The 16,782-nt window shown below is 41.0% G+C and overlaps 1 protein-coding gene across 2 annotated transcripts in view; it reads right to left on the reverse strand.

Moving 5' to 3' along the window:
• The window catches only part of DPP6 (dipeptidyl peptidase like 6), a 1,508,982-nt gene that overhangs the window by 17,308 nt on the left and 1,474,892 nt on the right, over positions 1 to 16,782 (reverse strand). For both annotated transcript variants that reach the window (XM_082258743.1, XM_082258744.1), the window contains exons 20-21: positions 13,968 to 14,162; positions 9,840 to 9,894 (exon numbers count right to left, since the gene is read on the reverse strand). In XM_082258743.1, the coding sequence (XP_082114869.1) occupies positions 9,840 to 9,894; positions 13,968 to 14,162 (250 nt within the window). The remainder of the gene's footprint in view (positions 1 to 9,839; positions 9,895 to 13,967; positions 14,163 to 16,782) is intronic.

Consider the following 16,782-nt stretch of genomic DNA (forward strand, 5'->3'; position numbering starts at 1 on the left):
ATCCTTTTCACATCAATTTCCTTCAGATTATTAAAACAGATTGGATTTGTAGTATCAATAATTTCATCTTTATTACACTATAAGTGCTCTCAACAACTCATAATGACAACAAATTGTTCACTGAACACCCTAGCTCTGACAAGGTATCAAACCTGTAAATTCCAGTATAATGCACACGCCTTCTGTAATTTCAAATAGAATTGCGGTTTCCAATGTTGTGTTCTCAAGTTCCAAAACATTCTGATGTTGGCTATATATGTTAAACACACACATTAAAACTGTTTTTTGCAATCAAATTTATTATGCTGGCCATAGACGGGCAGATACATTTGCCTGTCCTTAAAGTGGAGCTCCACTCAAAAAGGGGAAGCTCAGCTTGTTTGCTCCCCCCCCTCTCCGCTGCGGCTCCGGGGGGGGGCAGGTACCTGTTTTTGATAAGTACCCATCTCCAAGGTCAAGGCCCCCTGGAAGTTCTGCCCTTCACCTACTTCCCCCGCTGCCGGGCCAATTACAAAGTATGCGCAATAGGGAACTGGCTATGAAGCTGAAAGATTTCAATTCCGGTTTCCCTTACAAGGAATGACAGCAGCAGCACCCGAGAGCCGATTAAAAAATCGACTGGGTTGGGTACATTGCGGAATTCCCTGTACAGGTAAGTGTCCTAATATTAAAAGTCAGCAGCCACAGTAATTGTAATGGAAGGGGGGGGGGGGGGAGCTGGAGCTTCACTTTAAAAGGCTGACAGCTGAACCTCCCTGGCGGTATGATTATTTCAGATTTTAGGTGCTGAAAGCGGTACCATTATTTTGCATGTAATTCTTAAGGACGAGCAGCCCAAACCAACTATTTACATATGATTTTTTTTTACTGTGCGTTCTTCTTTATAACATCTCGGGTATGATAAAGTTTGAAACACAAAACCATAAATTATAATAAATTATAATATAATAACTATAAATATATATATATATATATATATATATATATACACACACACACACACACACATATATGTATTTTTTTATTTTATTTTATTTTATATATATATATATATATAGTGCAGTAAAACTGCAGGCAAGGGCACTGGGGGGCAAACTAACGTCAATTTATTTTATTTTGTAATGTAATCCAATAGGATTACAATATATCAGTGTGTTTGTGTGTTTTACTTTTTGAATTTGCCACCGTTTCTACCCTCCTGTAACGCACGCAGGGTAACGGAAGCCGGGGCACACAGCATCAGGCAGAAGATCCGGCCGTTGTACACTGCCGGAATACATCGCGGGATCCCGGGGACAAGGTAAGTAACCTCTTCCAGGATCCAGCGATGCTCCCTGGCGGTACCCCGAGTGTGGCTCGGGGTTACCGCTAATGGCACTGAAATTCCACCCCGAGCCACACTCGGGAATACTGCCAGGGAGGTTAAAGCGGAATTACACACACACTGGGGTGGACTTACTAAAGGACTTACTAAAGGCAAATAGACTGTGCTCTCTGCAGTTGCTCCAGAGCTTAGTAAACAAGGTGAAACTTCACTTTGCAAAGAATACCCTATCACATGCAAGTAAAATGATGCATAATGCAGAGGACACGGCTGACAACGGCTGTGAAATGAATGGGAAGTGACGTCACCCATAGACTTACTATGAGGCTTACATTGTTGGCTGTGTCCTCTGCACCCACCTCTAGCCGTAGCTGACAGGTCAGCGTTGGATCACTTCAAAAAGGTATGTATACTGATTTCTTCTTTACAGGGCTAGATAGGTTAGTGTTAGATCAGGGAGGTCTATAGATGCACGGATTTTAGTGTTAAAGTGGACTTATCTTTTAACCACTTGACCTCCTGGAAGGTTTTACCCCCTTCCTGATCAGAGCACTTTTTGCAATTTGGCACTGCGCTGCTTTAACTGGTAATTGCACGGTCATGCAACGAAATTAAATTTGCATCCTTTTTCCACATATAGAGATTTCTTTTGGTGGTATTTTATCACCCCTGGGTTTTTTATTTTTTGTGATATAAATGGAAAAAGACCGAAAATTTTGAAAAAAAAATATATATTTTCTACTTTTTGTTATAAAAAATATCAAATAAACTCAATTTTTGTCATACATTGAACTGTCGAGCCATCAAATGGCTGGTCTTATAACTGACCACATGTACAGCATCATGGCAGCTACAGGTCTAACAGAGGGTATGATGGCAGCTTTCTGTGCTGTAAAAGATATGAGTGTTTAGCTCCGCTTTAAAGAGATATTAAAGGGTTTTTTTTTTATTTTTTTTTTAAATACTTAACATGTCATACTTACCTGCTCTATGCAATTGTTTTGAACAGAGCAGCACTGATCCTTTTCTTCTGGGGTTACAGACAGCACTCCTTGCTCCTCCTGTCTTCGAGTACCCACCCTAGCAAGCCAGGCTCACATGAAATACATACTGTTTATGGCAGCTGTTAGCTGCTGAAGAATTTGTACTTCTGCAAATCCAGTCCTGAGATTTACACAGCCCTGCCACACAACACAGAATCTGGCAGACTAAGAAACTTGATCTTTCTTTGCTGCAAATAAACAAAACTTACAGATCTTGTCCCCCCTCAGTCTGTGAATGGACAGTGAAAGCGGATCTCTATGTCACTTTGCTCTCTCCTCCTATAAGAATTTCCCTTGCTATCACATAAGCACTGCAGCATAACTGATTGGCTCCTTGTGCTGCTTCTTAAGGCTCATAGACACTAGGAAAATCGGCCGAACATTTTCGCCCAAAGAATTTCGTACGATTTTCATATAGTGTGTACAAAACTTTCTACAGATGATTCAAAATTTTCTTATGAAAATTCCCGAAGGGACAAACTCCAATATTTTTCTCATGCGGAAAAAAACTAACAATTTTCGTTTAATGTGTACCGTTTTCGTATGTTTTTTGTACAAAAAAAAATCAGAAAAGAAAGACTGCGCATGATCAGAAACAATAAACAATAAAAAAAGCCTTTGTCATACGAGAATTTTCGTATGAATGTTCGTAAGAAAATTCTTTCATCGGCTCCGATTTGCTGTGAAACAAGGAGGAAAATCTGACAATCGTTCGCCTGATATTCTTATAGTGTGTACCTACCTCACTTTACTCTCTAAGTCTGAGGTTTTTTGCATAGAGACTAAATGAGGCTAATGTGAATATTAAAGATATCACACATCAGATATTAAAAGCTGCATTCATTTGTATATTGTATATCTGCATTATTTAGCTTCAAAGTGTATGTGATTCCATTATTACTATTATTATTTTTTTTTTTTTTGTTTTGGATAGAATAGGGAGGGGATAAAACCTGTACCAGGGTATTTTTTTTTTACTGTCTTTACACCACTGGGGTAATTTGCCTTTACCAGCTGTATGAGAGATGACACAGGAATTTAGAGGAAATCTCCAAAAGTGATTTTCCTCTCACTTTCTTTCTTGGTGACAAATAGAGAGGTGTATTATAAATTATGTTACAAAACAGGCGTTGGCTTTGCAAATCTCTCTGCAAAAGCCTAACAAGACAAGCAATTGGCTATTCTCTATGAAAGAGGCTTAACTTTTTTCCTATTTAAAACTAGATTAAATTGTGTTTTTTTATCTGCTTAGAGTTCACATTTCACCGACATTGTAATAATGTATTATATTAATATAAGTGTGTATTTGTATGTATCAGCAGTTTTTATTTGAGAGTGCAAACAGAATGAACAATGTGCAATTTTAGATCACTGCTTAACAAAAGAACCTTGTATCTCAGCACTATGACATCTGGGCACACCAGGCTTAAGGGATATAGTACATGTACAAGCCATGGCATGTCAACACATATCTGTATAGCACAGCATTGATATGTTAAGTTCCTAAGCTCGTATGGTATCGCCTGGTTTTTGCATGACTGTGCCTAAATAACAAGGTGGCAAGATACTTTATATAGCATTGATGAGCACACACACATCATTCATTATATTCTGGTCTAACAGGATTATATGAACTCAGATAACCAGGGTCTGGGAAAATGGTGCTTATATTTATAGACCATGGACTTGTCACATGTTACATTATCTGCTTTGTATTACAATATAATACAATTTATATGTGCAAAGAAGCACTGATATTAGTAAGTAACATTTTCAGTTGAAGTCCCCATTCACACCTAGAGAGAGCCTAGCCAGGCAATTTAGAGGCATTTTTGAATGCACATTTTTTACGCATTTGTATGTGCAGCTTGTAGTACAGAAGCAAAATTGTGCATTTTTGGCCACACAGACTTTCAAAAAAGATGCCCCTAAAAGAATGCATAAATGTGTTTTTCAAGCATTTTTCAGATACTTCCTATTAAAGTCTACGAGGCCAAAAAAGCCTGATTCTGCCCCAAAGAAGCTCATGTAATACTTCAAGCCTCATGCAGCAGGTGACACAATGCTCAGGTGTAAACAGGCTCATTGAGAATAATGGGTTTCTTCATCCTGGCACTTGTCATTGTAGCACTTTGGGAATAATAATAGCAACATAATGCTCAGGTGTGAATGAAGGTTAAGGGTCAGGCCACCAAAAAATTATATTTCTGTTTTTGGTAGATGCTGGGCAGTGTTCCCTTTTTTCCCTTTTTAACAAGAGGATTAGAGTTAAGCCCGGTACACACGTACCGATCGTCAGCCGAACGATCGGCCGTCTTTTGTCCCCGGGCTGTCGTGTCCACTGAAAAGTACAAAAGACTGCACACTAATTTTGTCCGCCGACTGCAGAGGTGATGTCATGTGATGGTTAACTTTCCCTGTGTTTTTTCTTTTCTGAGCATGCCCAGTCTTGCAAATCTGCTGTCTGTCGGCCGAATTCTGTACTGACTGGCGAACAATCGGCCGTTCTGGTGTCGGCATACAAAACTTTTAATGCTTGCACGACAGATTCTGTTCGGCCGAAAGTGCGCTGTCGGCTGTCGGAAGCATCATACTAACAAGCAGAAAATCGCCCGATCGGTCGTCGGCCGAATCTTTTCGGCCGACAATCTGCACGTGTGTACGGGCCTTTAGAGTCTCTGTTCATTTTAAAATGCCCTCTGGGTCCTTTATAATGAGATTCTTGTGTCAGATATTATCCGCTATCCTTGTTTTTCTGTCCTTTTCCTGTTCTGCCTGACACTTGTCACCTGGACAGGAAGTAAGGGGACATTTCTCTCTTGTAGCCACAGATAGCTGCAAAATACTGAGAGTTGTTCTGAGTGTTCCTCGCCTATCAAGGACAGAAGATGGTGAAATTTTCCCTCACTCCTGTTCTTTTTGACAGCCATTAGATAGTAAGGAAGTAAAGAAAAATCTCCCAAATGGGGGAAGACAGTAATAAAAATGTGACAAATGCTAAAAGCCTTTGTGCCGGTTCACATTTGTGCGGCTTGCGAGATCGCATGTAATTCGGAGCGCACTGCTCCTTCATTACATGCGATCTCATGTGCGGATGCAAATTCAGCCATACACTTTGTATGGCTGAATTCGCACTGTATCCGCACCAAACACGCAGAGGACCCTTTTTTCCAGCCGCATCAGGATCGGATCGCACAGTGGTTCACACTTGTGCGATCCGATTCTGTGCGAACTGTCAGATCGCACTGCGATATGCGATCAAACTGAGGGTGTCGTTAACATTTAATTTACACCCCCTGCGTATCGCATATGGCAGTGTGAACTGCCAGAGGTGCGGATGCGATGCGGGATCACGCTGCATATTCGCACCGTTCCCGCATCGCACAAGTGTAAACCGGCACTTTCTCATTCTTTCTAAAAAAAAAAAAGGTTTGGATTCAGGCTTTAAATCACCCAATGGTTACACTTATCTCAGACATATCAATAACAAGTGGGTTCCACTCCATCTGCTGAAGGAGTGGAAACACTGAAAGGTGGATGAGAACATCAAACATTCCAAGGGCGGAGGGAATAGAGCTATGATATATGGCTGAGACCAGAAGATGCAATAAACTAGCAAATGACTCAATCCACCAGACAACACTTATAGCTGTAGTGTCATTTCTCAGTCTACTGAACCTTTACCAGATATACTATAAAGACTATGGGCTGTGCAGTAGAAGTATATTTATTTATTATAAGTATTTTTATAGTGCAGACAATTTACGCAGTGCTTTATATATGTATATATTGTACATTCACATCAGCACATCAATGAGCTTACAATCTAAGATCCCTAACTTACATTTATGCATACACATGCTTGGGCCAATTTAGACAGGAACCAATTACCCTACTAAACAACTTCTGGAAAGTGTCCTAAAGCAGAACTAAGGACAGACAGAGTAAATAAATATCCCCTAGAATAGATGATTTACACCCCTGATATTACATATTGTTTAGATTATTTTTGAAAAATATTTTCTTAGTACCATTTTCCATGCTTTGTTACTGGCATCCTACCTGCATATGTATTATTGCCTAAAATGCTGATGGCAACACATCATGTTTTTTTATATATGATGCTTCAGTGGCAGATGGGCTTGGATAGGTGACCAGTAAGACAGTACATTTTAGCTTAGTGACAGAGATTGGTCACCAATCATGGAGGCAGCAGGGATACAAATGGTTACACTGCAAGTGGTAGGCAATTTGCATGTAATCCACAAACAGAAATTATACACAATTCCTGTTCGGCCTCTGCAAATAAATCAGTTCTGTACAATTTCTCCAATGCCTGAAGGTTAAAGTAGACTTCCAGCCTAACGATAACTAGACTTAAAAATAACAACCCCCCCCCCCCCCCCCCCTCGCCATCTATGCTGCCTAACCTTTGTAAAAAAGATCTGTATACTTTTCTATTTTCTGTCTGCTCCAGTCTGGTCATGTGATCCCCTATGTTAGCGAGCGGCAGCTGCAGGGGAGAGGAGGAAGCATCCTATAACGGCTGGGAATTCCGGGAGCCATGACATCACACTTAGGCTCCCATGGCTCAGCCATTGTTGGCGCTCCCACCTTTGACCTGCAGCCACCGCTCACTGACACAAAGAAGCTGGAGCTGCAGATCACATGACCGGACTGGAGCAGATAAAAATAGGTATACACAAATCTTTTTTTTGCACAGGTTAGGCAGCATAAGCAGGAGGATAGAGGAAGGGTTTTAAGGACTAGTTAGTGTTAGACTGGAGTGCTACTTTAACTTTAAAACCATCTTATACTTTTGGTGATCATGGGCGGGTGTCATTTTGCCTCTCTTGATTTTTCTTGAGTTTTGATTTTTTAGAAATTTAAAAAGACACTTTAAACTAATGTGTAATAAAAAAAGTGCCAGCATATTTCTTCCTTAGTTTTAAATTATGGGCTTTGCCCCCGCCTGACAAACAACCCAGCTGCTGCAGTCCTAGTAAACATTGTTTAGTTATGTTATAAGAATGTTATATTGCTGTACTAAAATTTGTGCTTTATGGAAAACACAGGTATGCATACTAAAATAAAACTTGATGACATACTCCAAAAGAGAAATAGCAGACATGCCCGGGCATTAAAAAAATCATAAAGCAGATTCTGCCTAATCTAAAATAACAAAATAAATCTCTGCAATGTTTTGTTTACAATAAGTGCAAAATCTTGTTATAATACCCGCTAAAACCTCCTGTCAATAAAAGTTGAATTAGTTCTAACTATGCACTCATCCAAACCTAAAAACTATGAATATTTAACAAGTCAGTCTCCGAGTGGCGAACAAGAGAAAGGTGACTATAATTGTAGATTTACATCATTAAACATAATCTGATTCCGAGGATTCGGCTGAAATTGTAAATGAGAGTCTGCCAATTATGGCCCGGACAAAATAACCTGTTTTATCTTCAAAGGAATTATTCCAGGAGCACGTAGACTGCATGGTAATCAAGTGCTTACTCTAATTATAAATTAGATTTAATAAGAAGCGTTACAGCATTACAACACAAATAATTCAAGCCATATTGGTGGAAACATATCAGGAAAATGAATGCACTCATCAATAGTTTTTGCTCAGATAATTGTGTTTTATAATACATCACAGCGTACTGAAAGAGGATTATGTTATAGAGAATTTATGTGTTATTTGTATGGGCAGGCTCCTTCCATGTAATAACTTCTTTGTTGCGTTCTCTCTCTTTCACTGTAGCAGCCACAGACTTATTTCAACAGGATGTGGAGTTTTATAACTCATAGCAACTAATCAATAGTCATTTCTTCAATGATCTTTTTATAAAATTTAGATTTTGTTACTACATATCATTATGCAAAGAAATCAAATCTCACCAGGATTATACATATTATATATACAGTATATTTACAGTAAATCGATGTAGCTCCCATTTATTATATTTAACATAGGGGGGGATTTACTAAAACTGGAGCACACCAAATGTGATGCAGCTGTGCATAGTAGCCTATCAGCTTCTAACTTCAGCTTGTTCAGTTAACTTTGGACAAAAGAACCTAGATGCTGATTGGTTACTATGCTCAGCTGCACCACATTCTGTGTTTTAGTAAATTCCCCTTCACTGTTTCCCCAGGAAATGTACAATAAATGGGGTGATCCCAGGTGGGACATAAGCGGCCCATAGATCCTGCAGTGGAAGGAAAGAAAATTGCTTGATTCCCCCATTAACACAGTCAATGCTGATGGGGGAATCCCTCTATAGCACTATTGTGTTCTGCAGGTGGGGAGTGCAGGGAACCTTCCCTGCTGACCGAACAGAATGGCCACTGCTGGCGGCTATAGCTTCTGGCAGCGAATGCATTAAATTAATCAGACAGGCTGGTTGTACTAAGGTCAACCAAGGGATTGACTTCGGTACAACCAGCCTGCCCATAGATGGATTGAATCTCAGACGGTCCCTGCCAATCCATCTATGGCTGGCTTTAGGGCCCATTGAGATCTATGCATGTGCATAGGCTGTGGATGAAAATTATTGGTTACATTTTTTGGTAGATGTTTCGATGGAATTATAATTATTGGTATTTGATAAATACTTAGGGGGAGATTTACAAAACCTAGATAGTGCAACATCTGGTGCAGCTGTGCATTGTAGCAAATCAGCTTCTAACTTCAGCTTGTTCAATTAAGCTTTGACAAAAAAACATGGAAGCTGATTGTTTTCTATGGGGAACTGCACCAGATTTAGCATTTTCCAGTTTTTCTAAAATAACCCCTTAGTGTAGGGTAATCATTATGTTTCTTTCTATTTATGTTAAAAAGAATAGTTAGGTGTCATAATGCAATAGCAGTTGAGATTTAAGTTGTGGATATTTCTTGCTATTGTATCATTCAGAAGGGCTGTGGAAGGAATGAGATCCCTCCATGTTATTAGTACTACAGGCAGTTTCCTTGGAATATATGGAATTTCCACTTGATTTTGGAAATCCCAAACATGAATTATTCTCTCCTCAGCTGCCTCGTTTGAATAGAATGCATAGTATATTTAGCATCCATATTTCTAAATCTCCCAACTAGTCTAGGATTGAAAAAGGGGCACCTTATAGTTACATTTTTAGGCAAGATCAATACCTAATATTATAAAAAATGAATTCCGTCATGTTTCTAAAGTGTTACTTGATGACTGCCATGGATATCAGCACAGCATTTCCTTTTTGATTTAAAATGAGCAATAAATACATTTAGAGTTCCCATGATCTGAACTCAGTTTAAATATTGGAGGATTACAAGAATAGATTGGGTCAAGTGCAAGGAGAACAGATTTTTCATTCTTCACGGAATTCAATATAAAGTATCAGTGCTGCTTTTTCCTTTTCTAATTTAGCTAAGCATTAACCCAAGCCATGTTTACTCCACCACTTTTAAATGCTAAACGTTTGTAGATTACCTTTCCAAATACGCCAACTCGCATCTTGTCTATGTATTGTTCTTTTAATATCGTACTGGAAGAAAAGGAAATCAAGAGAGTTATTAAAAAAAGGAAAACGTTGCTAATTAGCTGTTTTGACATATTCATCCAATTATATTTTAGTGAAATAAGGTGGATAGCGTTGGTGCAATATATTATGGGCCTAGGATACTGGCTGCAATGTGCGGGGGTTGTAGACAGAGAGAGAGGCCCTCTAGCTACTACCATAGTTGCCAACATTCCAAAAAATATTTTAGAGACACCTTTTTTTATGTGTATCCAGAAAGCTGCTGTAGTTGGAGCGTGTACTTTAACTAGGGGTGGGGCAAATATTTAATATGGTCATGGTCCTACGAGGTTAATCATGTGTTTCCATCAGTGATCTGACAGCAATGAAATAGTTAATCATGTCCAGCAACCAGGGATCTGCTGGCAATAAAAGGGTTAATCATGTCTCTAACCACCAGAGAGCTTAGGCTAGTAAGATGGTGACTAGAGACATGATTAACCTTTTTATTGCTAGAAGATCCTTGCTGGCCCGGTGGCTGGACATGATTACCTATTTCTTAGTTGTCAGATCCCTAATGGAAGCTCATGATTAACCCTTTCTTTGAAAGCAGACCCCTAGTGGGAATTCATGTTTAACCCTTTAATCTAGCTATTAAAGGGCTAAATGTGCATTTTCACTGGGGGTCTGCTAGAAATAAAATAGTTAATAATCAATTCCAACCAGCAAACAAAGGGTTAATCACACATTTCCAACCCATCTGCCAGCAAAAAAAGAGTGAATGCTCAGTCACCAGGGATCATCTTCTAGTAATGAAATGACACAGCACTGCCTTCAATGGAGAGGAGAGGTACTGCAAGCCCATATCAACAGCTGCTGTGTGCTCAGCTGGGATCAGCTAACACATAAGCGAGCCTGGGACAACGGCCAGGACAAAGATTAAGCGGGACATTGAGCTTATTTTTGGGCCTGTCCTCGAAAATTTGTGATCGTTGGCAAGTATGTTAACAAGTGGAACTGTATTGCTTTAAAAAAGGCCTGGATTATTTCCTAGGTGTACATAATATAAATGGGTACTTATTTTTATAGGTAAAGTTGATCCAGGGAATATCCGATTGCCTCTCGGGGGATCAGGAAGGAATTTTTTACCCCTGCTGGAGCAAATTGGATCATGCTTTGCTGGGGTTTTTTTTTTGCCTTCCTCTGGATATACTACAGGTATAGGATTGTGTATATGGTATTGTATGGTTGGGTTTTCAATACTGTTTTTTGTTTTTTATTGGTTGAGCCAGATGGACTTGTGTCTTTTTTCAACCTGACTAACTATGTATTTAGCACTCAAATCACTTCAAATGGGTTCCTCAAACATACAGTGCAAATAATGTTATATACGTCAATGCATACATTCCCCTGCAAAAAAAGTGCATACTACATTATAATTAAAGTATACTGTATTAATACTCTAACAATAGACTTCTCTTATTTGTTTATCTGTTAAAGTATAACTTATCCCTTGTTCACACTGAACACGGCTTTGCAATCATGCAACTTCATTTGGAACGATTTCAAAGCCTCATTTCAGTCTGACTTTGGGGCATGAACCTGCACAGATGTCTATTGAAGTCACCCCCGAAGTCACCAAAAGCAGTTGGGACGCTCCCATTGCGGTATTAGGCTGCAATTTGACCTGTCAAATCACACTGATATGAATGGGGGGCTAAAGGCAAAACTTTTGTTTTAGTTTTGGACAGAGTGAAGATGGATAAGAACGCCTGTCAGATTTTATTGCTGTCTGTGCCTTTGTTAAGGAGATTCACTCTCTATATTTGTCCTGTTTGCCATTATCATTAAAAGTAAAAGGAAATCCCAAATTTTGGGTTGTCCCAAGAAAAGTAATGGAGGGGAATCATCCAATGGGGACACTAGTTCTGGTGACTTGGTGGTCCCCAACGAATTACCTTAATTCGCCCTTAATTTGCAGGCATTTCCTCTCACTTCTTGATTGGCTATGGGACAAGAAGTGAAGGTAAATTACCATAATGGGACACAGTTGGCGAACAAAAATCTGACCGTGGGTATAAGACTCCCTAGCTCCAGCCCAAAAAAAAAAGTTTTGCCTATAGGTTTAATTTAAATATATCATTGAAAGTGTTTTGTTATATCAGTTCAAAGAAGTGCAAAAACAAACAAAAATCTGGAAGAAATCTTAAAATGGCATTAAACCCAATACCAAAAATATAATATATTGCAGCTTACCAATCATCAGATGTGGTGGCTGCATTCGTTTTCTTTTTTTAGGCTTTCTTCCTACTGTTTTTACCTGGAGATCTGGCCAATAACATACCTCTTGTATTAGAGTGCATCCACTCTGGATGAAGGAGCACATAGGCGCCTTTGAACAGCAGCATTGTCAGTCTAGGGGGAGGGGAGTCTTAGATGTACTAGCAAATTTAGATACACTAATAAATGGAAACTGAACTCCTGCTAACGCGTTTTAAGCAGTTACAGCAAAAGTTTTCTCTTCTAGGATAAAGGTTTTTACATTGTAAGCACCCCTGTCAGTAGTAAATGGTTTGTCTCAACCCTGTAACTGCTTCATCAACAGGAAAGCTTGTTCTTTTGAAAAATAACAGATTTACTGGCTGGATCACCAGGTAAAAATGAAAGAAAAAAAGCCTAAAAAGAAAAACGAATGCAGCCACCACATCTAAAAATTGGTAAACTGCAATATAATAAATGCTTGCTTTTGGGTTTAATACCGCTAAGTTCACATTTTTTTCCAAAGAATGGCTTCCCTATGTAACAATATACCATTAGACCTCATGCACACAGGGCATTTTTACAGGCGGTTCATCAGGAGCATCAGGCATTCTTTTTTTTGCAGCCTAAAAACACCTTTCCATGTTATTCTATGGTTTCATGTACACACAGATGTTTTTGAAGCTGTAAGTGGCATAGGCGTTTTCAAGCTGCAAGAAAAACCCAGGGCCAGCGCGTTCTGAGCATCGGGATTACAGCTGTAAAAACGTCTGACGTTGCTAAAGGCTGCTAAACGCGGCTTAACAGCGTTTTTTTGACATGTCAAAATCTATGGTTCCCAATGAGAGCCCATTGATTTGAAAGGAAGTCGCATCCAAGTCGGATCATGATGATTTGACTTGTGGTGCGACTTGTGCTCTAAAGGATCTTGAAGAGGAACTCCATTCCAAAATGGAAAAAAAAAAAAAAACAGGATAGGGTCCTCCCCAAGTTCCATAACATGCCCTTTGGTCTGGTATAGATTTTAAGGAGAACCCCCATGCCAAAAAAAAATAAAAAATGGCGCGGGGTCCCCCCGCAAAACCTGAACCAGGCCCTTATCTGAGCATACAGCCCGACAGGTCAGGAAAGGGGAGGGGACGAGTGAGCGCCCCCTCCTCCCTCCTTGACCATACCAGGCCACATGCCCTCAACATGGGGGGGTGGGTGCTTTGGGGCAGGGGGGCTCTGCCCCCCTTGTCCCCATGTTGATGGGGACAAGAGCCTCTTCCCCACAACCCTGGGTGGTGGTTGTGGGGGTCTGTTGGCACTGGGCTTATCGGAATCTGGAAGCCCCCTTTAACAAGGGGGGCCCCAGATCCAGGACTCCCCTATGTGAATGAGTATGGGGTACATTGTACCCCTACACATTCACCCCAAAAAATGCAGTGTAGTGTAAATAATGACTAGAGACGGTTTTGAGAAGTCCTTAATTAAAAATCTTCTTCTGATCTTCTCCCTCAGGTCTTCTCCCTCCAGTCTTCTCCCTTCTTCCTCTGGTCGTCTTCCTCCAGTCTTCTTCCTCTGGTCTTCTTCCTCCGGTCTTCTTCCTCCGGTCTTCGGTGCCTCCTCCAGTCTTCTCTGCTGCCAACCCAGTCCTCCTCCAAAGCTGTTTCCCGTGATTATGCTTGCTCCACTCTTTGCGGCTTCTTATATAGCCATGGGGCGTAGCCACCCGGTGACGTCACCCAGAGACCCGCCCCTAGTGTCGTCACATGTCACGTGATGACACAAGATTCATACTTGTTCAGCCCTACTTAGCATCAATCTCCATTTAGAATAGATGGTGCGGTGAAAATTACCTCAGTGCAGTCAGCTGATCTCTCTCTTGGCAACTTCCCAGCCCTTTCCTCACTTCATGTAAAAGCTTTGTTCCTTGAAATCCACTTCCACGTCCATCGAATTTTACAACTATTGCACTGTAGGAACTGACCAGCACAGTTGTCCAATCAATTTCAAACTTCTCTGAAACGCTCTGACTTCCTGGGCTGCCATCACTAGAATAGTAAAAAAAAAAAAGACACATCTTATAAATAAATAACTCATTAATAATATAATGCTTAAGTTTGAGTTTTGTTTTCGCAACACAGTTTCACTTTACCATTTGAATGCCTTCATTTTGCCACCGGGGGATTCTACCTCTTCACCACAAAAAAAAACAGCACATGTGCTTTTACCCCTCTGTAGCCAGTCACCACCACTCAAGTTAACCCTCAGCACCCATCCCTGGCAAATGTGCAATTGCCTTTCAAGCTCAGAGTATGTGTGTGTCAATCCCAGGGCACCCAGTCCCTAGCGCAGTTGGGCTAATTCCTCACATTTATTAAGTGTACTGAGACAAATATCAGTCCAATCTCAATTGACTCTTGTCCTGTGATAATCTCAGTTCTACTCAGGGGCGTCCGCAAGTAGGGGCAAATGCCCCCACCCCCCCCCTCCAGAAGTTCAACTTCCACTTTAAAGTGGTTGTTAAACCACTTTATACCATCATGTCTGGTCTGTTTAATAATCCTGTGTGCCCCTGTGTCTGTGTATGTGTTGTAAAAAAAATAAGGTGTTCTTTACCAGTTTTTAAAACGCCACTCACGTGACCCATCGGCTCTCTCCTCTCCCCATCTGACAGCTGCCTGCAGCGGGTGGGGCTGAGGATTCCTCACTGTTGTCAGTTGGGAGGGGAGGAAGAGGAGAGGGGAAGAGGAGGGGAGAGGCAGCCAGCCACGTGAGCGCTAATTGGCGCTCTGAAAACTTGTAAAGAATGGCTTATTTTTATAAAACACAGACACAAGAGCACGCAGGATTATTAAACAGACTGTATACAGGATATGAAACTTTAAATTAAACGACATCACCAGGAGGGGCACTGATACAGGAGCAGACAGGCAGTGAGGGAGGGGGGAGAGAGGACAGAGAAGGACAGGTGAGCTGCGGATGATGGAGGCACGTAAATTGAACATGGTGTCAGGGCTCAGCAGCCATGGTATACCATTGTCAGTTTACAGAGGGGAAGACATAGCCAGGCAGGATCAGCCAGGTATTTTAGGTGATACGGGGGGGGGGGCAAATTACACAGCACAAGCGCTGTGCTGTATAACATGCTTTAAGAGAACAGAATCATTTTTTTGTTAGGTTAACAAATGCTTTAAAAATAAATGCTGCCGTTTGCCCTTTAAAAATAAATACTCAAAATAAGTATAATGACTAAGCCCCTCCCCTTCATGACATTGTTGAAAAGGGGCAGAGCATGGGTGACCGCAAAATGATGCCCCCCCCTGAGCCCCCCCCCCCCCCTGAAAAACGTTCTACTGTCCTCTTTCCTGTGTAAACATTCCTGGGAACAACTTTCTGCCCCATCTCCCACATCCCCAGCAACATATGCATGGCCCTTAGACTTCATGACAGCCCCCCCCCTAATAAACAATGCACATGTAAATAAAAGCTACACACAATGCCTTCTTTTTAACTTTCATTGTCGATTTCATTGTCCACTAACACACTCCTGTTTCATTCTGGGTCCTCCCCAAAACTTTTGAATTCATGAACTACCTCAGTGGAGATAGTGGGCAGTGTGTCAGCAGTTATGAAGACCATAGTACTGCTGACACACTCCCCGTCATCCCCGCTAATCCCAAATAACTGGGAGGCTGACAGGCATTGATGCCTCATGAAAGCAACAGGCTGCTCAATTTTTAAAACAACACAACGCTACCGCTTCTACATGTACTTCACTGTGTGGTGCCCATTGCAATATTTATGGTAGGCGTTGAAGAGTGATAATGAGGCTTACAAAATGCTAAATAAATGCTGCTTAAACATACAGTATTGATACGCGAATGAACAAGCCTTTAGTGAGTGTTTGTACAAGCAAACATCCTTATTACAATGTACTGTGTTAAATATTTACCTGAACTTCGCTGGTACAGGGAGCAAATTGAGTATTACCAGATAGTAATAAGTAAGGTAGGAGATGGCAAGTACACACAGTACAAGCTCACCGGAATTTGAAATCAGATCTACGGTAAATTGAGTGGCCTTTCTAATATTAAAAAACACATTTTGTAAGCCCTAAAAATAAGTGTAGAGGTCAAAAGCTAATAGTATAGTGATATATATATATATATATATATATATATGTAGCACCCTCCAAGGTGGGTGCTAGGTAAATTATAGTGGGGCCTTGCCTGCTTAACAGCAGGGCCATATTGTTCAGCTAGACTAGCATGTGCTCCCAGGTGTGACTGTTGTGCTGGGTAGTCTCCCTACTGTATCCCAATGAGGGCTCTGATTGGGCAGTGGAGGAAACCTGGCCAATAGCACACCAGGGCTTGTATCCATCCTAGAAGGGCAGATTCTGCCACACAGCATTCTGGGGGGTATAAGTCAGTGGGGCGCGCATTAAAGATTTCTTTGGCGGGAAGTAGAGTCCCAGGAGGGAGGTGACGGCTGTCTCTCCTCCTGTCAGGAAGAATTGGGTGTCCCAGGCGTCTGGCCTGAGTGGACACAGGGCTGAGCTGAGCTGCAGAGAAGGATCCAGGTGTGCTGAGGACCAGTGGAGCGTGGGGGTCAAGTTTCAGTAAAGCATTCTGAGTCGTGAATACTGCAAACTGCCCCTGGGGGGTC

The sequence above is a fragment of the Pelophylax lessonae genome (assembly GCF_965119305.1).
Source record: "Pelophylax lessonae genome assembly, chromosome: 5".
NCBI classification, from domain to species: Eukaryota; Metazoa; Chordata; class Amphibia; order Anura; family Ranidae; genus Pelophylax; species Pelophylax lessonae.